At 37.9% G+C, this 7,472-nt stretch overlaps 1 protein-coding gene across 1 annotated transcript in view; it reads right to left on the bottom strand.

Annotated features, from left to right (window-relative positions):
- Positions 1-7,472, bottom strand: part of PIK3C3 (phosphatidylinositol 3-kinase, catalytic subunit type 3) — a 186,512-nt gene that overhangs the window by 47,218 nt on the left and 131,822 nt on the right. Inside the window, exons 14-15 of the mRNA XM_006835138.1 lie at positions 3,686-3,791; positions 739-855 (exon numbers count right to left, since the gene is read on the bottom strand). Coding sequence (XP_006835201.1) covers positions 739-855; positions 3,686-3,791 — 223 coding nt within the window. The remainder of the gene's footprint in view (positions 1-738; positions 856-3,685; positions 3,792-7,472) is intronic.

Below are 7,472 nucleotides of genomic sequence, written 5' to 3'. Positions count from 1 at the left end.
TTGTTGTTGTTAAGCGCCATTAAGCTGGTTACAACTCAAAGCAACCCTATAAGGTTTCCAAGGAGATGCAGGTGGGTTTGAAGTGTTAGAAGACCAGTGCTTACCCTACAATGCCACACCAGGACACCAAATAAATAACACTTCTTTAATATCCCCATTTAAAAGTATGGTTAGACATACTAACACATTTTTTTTGTGTCTAAATATTATCAAGTTACTTCTGTTTCAAGTTATCTTCCATTACTAGTTGAGGTGCCAATAAATAGCATGATAACCAAAAAGCAGATAACCACAGAATGGTGAGGACTCTACTCACTTCTCACCACCACACTAGCACTGTGACTCTATGCAACCTTCTCTATGGCTCCTTTCTTTATAATTCGGATAATAATAGTACCTAGCTTTCAGGGTGTAGAGCTGTAGAATAAGCACTGGACTGATAACGAAAAGTCTGTGGTTCAAACCCATCACCCCTCCTTGGAAACACTATAGAGTTGAAACCAACTCGAAGCACTCAACAACAGTTTGCAGGGTTGTGGGGGTTAAAGGAATTAATATATAAGCTCATAAAACAAGATCCTCCACATTTTCATTGCTTATAAGTGATCCTATCACAACAGTTACATAAGAATTTCATGATAAACACCAATGTAAACATACAGTGGCCCAAAGTCAGTATTTTATACTGCCACGTCCTCATTAGTCATAAGCTGAAAACAAAGCCCAGAAGAGGTTTACCTTTTTTTTCCGATTGCCACTTTCACGCTGCACTGCCTTCATCAGATGCACCAACCGATCTACAAACGTTTGCTGTGCAGCCAGCAAAGAGCGCGTAACTCTGGCAGACTTATCACCCTGAAGGAAACAAAGGAAAGGAAAATAAGTTCTCTGAAGCATAATGATCAGGATGTCTTTAATGGCGTGGGAGAATTTTATTATCATAGTTGCAAACTCAGTACGAAGTAAAACTGAAAGGGATTAGGTAATTATCTTATTCAGAGAGAATGAGAAATTGGCTATATTTGATACCATAACTTCCACAGTTGAAAACTTATCTTCATGGTGTGGTGTTACAGGATAGTGCACTGGATCGCAAGGTCAGTTTAAACCCAAAGATCAGTGGTTCAAGCACAACAGCCGCTCCTCAGAAACCGTATACCAGGTTGCTAGGGAAGAAGTACAGCCAGAGTGCTCCTTGGAGGCTAGGATGGCCAGACTTTGTCTCTCATACTTTGGACATATTTTCTGGGGGGACCAGTCGCTGGAAAAGATATCATGTTTGATAAGGTGGAGGGTCAGAGGAAAACCCCCAGCGAGATGGACTGGCAAAGTGGCTGCATCAATGGGCTCAAGCGTGGCAGCAATTGTGAGGTTAGCCCAGGACTGGGCAGTGTTTCATTCTGTTGTGCACAGGGTCACTATGAGTCGGTACCGACTCGATGGCACCTGACAATAACGAGTCAGAACCGACTTGACAGCACTTAATAACAACAAAAACTGAGTACTAATATGGGTTTTGCTACTACAACCAAGTGACTGGATGGGATTTTTTCATGCAGCACTCATTCACTCGTTGACTTAATAAATATCTGTGGCGCGGTAGGATAATGCACTAAAATGCAAGGTCAGAGGTTCAAACTCACCAGCTGCTACTAGGAAACCCCATATATGAGTTGGAACTGACTCAACAGTACTTGCCATGTATTCAGAAATAGTGTCAAATATACTCTCCTGTGTCAAAGGACTATATGTATGTGTTTATATTTATTATTAAGTGCCGGTGAATCAGTTCTGACTCACAGAAACCCTAAATAGGCTTTCCGAGGAGTGGTTGGTGAGGTTGAACCAACCAACCAACCTTGCAGTTCAAACCAAACTTGAGATCTAGTGCTTATCCTACAGCACTACACCGGGACGCCACAGCAACCCCACATAGGGTTTCCAAGGCTATAAATGTTTGCAAGCACAGAAAGCCAAGTATTTTGGTTGTAGAGGAAAAAAAAAAAAAAAGAAAATTTACATTATATCCATGTTGTTATTAGGTGCCAGCAAGTTGGTTCTGACCCATAGCGACCCTGTATAGGGTTTCCAAGGAGCCGCTGGTGAGCTTGAGTCACCGACCTGGCATTTCAAACGACTTCACAGTCTGACTCACTAGCCCACAGCGCCAGACCAGGATTCATATATGTATACTATACAGGGTCACTAAGAGTTGAAACTGACTTGATAGTATTTAACAACAACATATTTAGAGAAAGTAATCAAGTAGCATTTTAACACTTGCATGTTTATTAGTAAAATATAAGTCATAAAATCAAAAGGCTGGGTGATAACCAAGTGGTCAGTGGTTCAGACAGACCAGCTGCTCTGTGAGAGAAAGATGCAGCAGTCTGTTCATAAAGGTTGTTGTTGTTACGTGTTACAGAATCAGTTTTAACTGACAGCAAACACTGTACAGGGTTTTCAAGTAACGGCTGGCGGGTTTGAACTGCTTACCTTGTGGCTAGCAGTTCAGTGCTTACCGTACTGCACCACGCCAAGACTCCTCATAAAGATGACAAGATGATGGCCTTGGAAACTCCACGGAGCAGTCCTACTCTGCCCTAGGAGGTCACTACAAGTCAGAATCAATTCGGTGGGAATGGGCCTGATTTTAGGTTTTTAAACTAAATGCTATAATTTCTATGTAATGATTCTAAGTTTATAAATTAGTATAAGATACATTTTCTCATTTTATATTCTAATTATCTTGGCAAGGCTGGCTAGGTAAATATTATTATCCCATTTCAAAGACACAGAAATCTAAACTTAGAGAAACTGAAATGTCTTCACAAGGTGATAAATGTGGTAAGTGACCTGAAGACAGCACTGTGACATTACTTTAAGAATGACAAGAACACTAAGAGGAAAATAATCTCATACATCCCTATCAGCAGTTTCCTGCCATTGTCACTAAGTTGATTCTGATCCATAGTGACCCTATGCGTGCAGAACAGAACAGATTCATAGGCTTTTCAAAGCTGTGATGTAAAAACTATTTGAGCATCAAAATAAGTTATCGGTACAGTACCTGCATCCAATCACTGTCAAAATTCTGGGAGTGCATCTAGTCTTAATAAGAAAAATAAAACACAGAGATAAGAGGGAGAAGGGGCACGGACATTTTTCTTTTTTTCCATGTATGTTGTTGTCATTTAAGTGCCATTGAGTTGGTTCCTACTCATAGCAACCCTGTTGTATAGAGGTTTCAAGGAGCGGCTGGGAGTGTGAAATTTATGGTGAACAGTTCAGTGCTTATCCTATAGCACCACACTAGGACTCCGTGTACTGATTTAATGAACTCAAGTGTCGTCAGTAAACTTTCTGGAAGTGCTCAAAGAGTAAACATTTTAGGTTTTGTGAGCTATACACTCTCCATTCCAACTATGCAACTGCTTTGGCAGCAGAAAATCAGCCAAAGACAATGGAAATACAAATGAGCATGGCAACCATGTTCTAATAACATTGAATAAATATGGAATTTTTCATTTCAAATCATTTTCATATGTCACAAAACATTATTTTGATTTTTTTCATTCATTTAAAATTGTAATAACCATCTTTAGCTCATGAGATGCACGAAAGTAGGCAAGAGTCCATACTGGCTCATGCATGAGAGTTTGCTAGGCTGATGTTGAAAAGTTACCTTCAGCAATGCATGGCTTAATCTTCTCATTACATTAAAGTACATCTCATGGGTCTTTGGATCTCTCTGTTGAGTATCTTGATCTTGATATTCCACAACCACATACCTTAAAAATAAGTTTATGTCATTCATAACATCAAATGAAACTCAGATTCATTTTGTAAATATTTCTCTTTACATTCATTAGATTAATTCATATTTATAAAGACAATTAAATGGGCACTTGTTGTTATTAAGTGCTGTTGAGCTGGTTCTGACTCACAGCAACCCTGTGCAGAGTTTCCAAAGAGCGGCTGGTGAGTTTGAACCCCCTACCTTATGGTTCAGGCCAACCTCACGGTCCAATGCTTTATTCCATAGAGTTCCACCAGGATTACATTTTCTCATCTTGCTTTCGAAAGTTAAAATTTAAGGAGTGATACACAAAGTCCTTAATAAAAGTTAAATTAATAAAAATAAAACCTTAAATTTGTGTAAACTAAATTTTCTAAATATTTTTTTCCAATAAAATCTCCTAATCTTTATGAACCAAACAGAGTATTATCATCCTCAGAGATCCTCTAGAATCACGTTATCTACCAGTAACTCAAGAACAAGAACTAATGTCTCCAAAATATAAGTAACAATTTTTGGTATTACATAAGGCTTTCTTGTTCTGAAAACCAATTTGAAGCTACTTCTCTTATTAACCAAATTTTGAAAACTGAATAAAAACATTCAAAGAATTTTTCCTTCCTATCCAATTTTCATGTAAATATTCAACTTTTTCTATCATGAAACTGTGGTGTTAGAAAGTGCAGTGTTAAGAGAGTTAAAGAAATGCTAAATATCTTCATAAAACTAAACTACTAATGGTGAGTATGGAGGCTCTGTAAGATAAACACTAGACTGCAAGTCAGTGGTTCGAGCCCACCAGCAACTTCATGGGAGAAAGATGAGGCTTTCTGCTTTTGAAAAGATTTACAACTTCAAACAACCTATACAAGGTCCTGTGAGTCAGAACTGATTTGACAGCACTTAAAATCCACAATAAGTTACTTATATAATTTACAAAAAGCTATGGAGGCATCCGTCTGGATTAGATCTTGTTGTTACTGCTAAGTGCGTTGAGACGGTTCCCATTCACAGCAACCCTGTATAGGTTCCCAAGGCATGGCTGGTAGATTTGAACCTTCAACTTCACAGTTAGCAGTCCACTGCTTACCTTACAGCACCACACCAGGACTAGATCTTACAGGCCACATACGCGAGTTTCTAAATGTTCTGATGAGAATTCATTACAACAGCAAAACATTTTATATCACAATTCGACAAACACATAGGCATAAAAAAACTGCCAATATTTTTTTCTCCCACAAAGTTAAGACCTTTAAAGTGAGCAAATACACTATATTTACTACTCTTCTGGATTATTTTTCTTTAAATAACATATGTCAGCTGGGCACTTTTTAAATGACTTCAATTGATTATGAGCAGTAGTTTGAAAAACCTAGATCTTGCTGGTTTTTACAATAGTGAAATTTATAGAGGTTTTACTTTGCCCATGGTGGTACATTTAGCTGATGGTAGAGTTGGAATCAGGACTTTGATTTCTCAGGCCAGAGTACTTTCTATTCTACTAAGCTCACTCTAATATTCTTTATCATTAAAAACGACATTACCTTTTCAGCTCTCTTGACAGATGTTGTGAGGTGCCATTGAGCCAGTACCAACTCATAGCAACCTTATGCACAGCAGAATGATAGGCTTCTTCAATTCACAAGGCACAGTCCCATATTATTTCCCCGATGCTATTTTTGTGAAAGAGACTATTCAGACCTATAGAAGGTAAACTTCATGAACAAAGAGCTTTCTGCTAAGCACTTCTATGTGAGGGACTCATAGAACACTCCATACATTATTGCTGAAGGAAGGAATGACTGACTCAAATCACATGGATTTTACTACTATCTTAATGTTAGATATTCTCAAATACGAATTCCCTTCTTTATACCTAAGGCCAAAATTTCCATTTCAACGGACCTGCCTTCCCATTCTACCACCTTGATTTTAAAACACAAGACCCACTTTTCAAGATGTTAATGTTTATCATTTTTAAGCATGCTTAAGACTGAACTTAATGTATTAAACAACACATTTTTCCCCTCCTACTGGAGGTATTTCTCATGTAGCACGGTTCACAAACTCAAATTCTCTTACAAGTCATGCAGACAACATAAATGTTTGAGTCACTTCAATGTGTTGTTAAGTGCCATCAAGTCAGTTCTGTCTTACAGATACTCTGTATAGGACTTCAGAGACTTTAAATCTTTGAGGGAACAGAAAAATCTCCTTTTTCTCCTGAGGAGCAGCTGGTGTACTCCATACACAGACATATGCAAATACATAGGGATAAAAAAACTGGCAAATCCTCCCTGCCCCAAAGTTAAGACCTTTATAGCTAGCAAATACATCAGTATTTGCCAATCTTTTGTATTTCATTTTCCTTTAAATAACATGTCAGCTAGGCACTTTTTAAATAACTGCTGACCTTGTAGTTCAAACACCACGCTTATAATGAAATGTAAACTCCATCTAAAAGTATTTCTTATGCTGCCAACACAAAACTTCCTACATGTGGTTTGCCATTAGTGTATGGCCTTTCAATCTAGAGTCAAATTTAATTCCCATTCCCCTGCCCCCACTGCCTATACTCAACCAGTCACCAGGTTCTGCTGATTTGTTACTCTATACGATCCAGCTATAAAGTCAGAGCTACCACTTACTTGATTTAACTCTAAAAAGAAACCCGTTTATTGCTCAATTTAACTCACATTAAATTCTTCCTTTACAATATACCTTCATCATGTCCCACTTATATCAACGTATCAATGGTTCTATTTCATATTATTTTAAAAGTTTCTCAGGCTCTTAGCTTCTAGTACAAACTTCCACTGTCCCAATCTATACTATGATCTCAATGAGAGTTCTAGATGAAAAATGTATTACTGTGTCAGAACTGTGCTGTCTAGTATAGTAGCCAGTAGACACATATAATTAGTAGCCACTAGACACTACAAATTTAGATTTGCATTTTAAGTAGTTTAATAAAATTAAATATGAATCCCCTCAATCACACCAGTTATACTGCAAATGCTAAGTACTCAAATGTCCAATACGGACATTTTCATTCACGAAAAGTTCTACTGGACAGCTCTGCACCAGACTGAATAATCTAATAATAGTTAAATAATAACTTCTTTCATGAAATTCCGGGAATGACAAACAGTGGTTCTATACTATGAAGCTGCCAATGTGATCTTATTCAAACCCAGTTCATATGCCTCTATCTTTTACTTAAGGTTTTTTTTTTTCTTTTTTATGTCTATCACCTAAGTATATTCAATATTCTTTCCTACACAGAAAGCCTGCAAAATACAAATACATTTCCCAAAGGACAAGACTGTTAAATTCTATTCAGTCATTTCTGACTCACAGCAACCCGGTACAGGGTTTTTAAGGAGCAGATGTTGAGTTTGTACCACCAAATTTGTGGTTAGCAGTCCAGTGCCAGTGATCCTACAGTACCACACCAGGACTCCAAAGGACAATACAGATGACCATAATACACTGGAGCACAACATTGCAAAGTAGGAGTATTCCGGGACACTTAATTGTGCTCATGAGGAATCTGTACCTGGACCAAGAGGCAGTTGTTCAAATAGAACTTGGGAACACTGAATGGTTTAAAATTAAAAAAGGTGTGCCGTCAAGGTTGAATTCTTTTACCATACTTATTCAACCTGTA

The sequence above is a fragment of the Chrysochloris asiatica genome, unplaced genomic scaffold (assembly GCF_000296735.1).
Source record: "Chrysochloris asiatica unplaced genomic scaffold, ChrAsi1.0 scaffold00015, whole genome shotgun sequence".
In the NCBI taxonomy this organism is placed as follows: domain Eukaryota; kingdom Metazoa; phylum Chordata; class Mammalia; order Afrosoricida; family Chrysochloridae; genus Chrysochloris; species Chrysochloris asiatica.
Note: the sequence above shows the minus strand (reverse complement) of the source record. Positions and strands in the feature narration are given on the sequence as shown.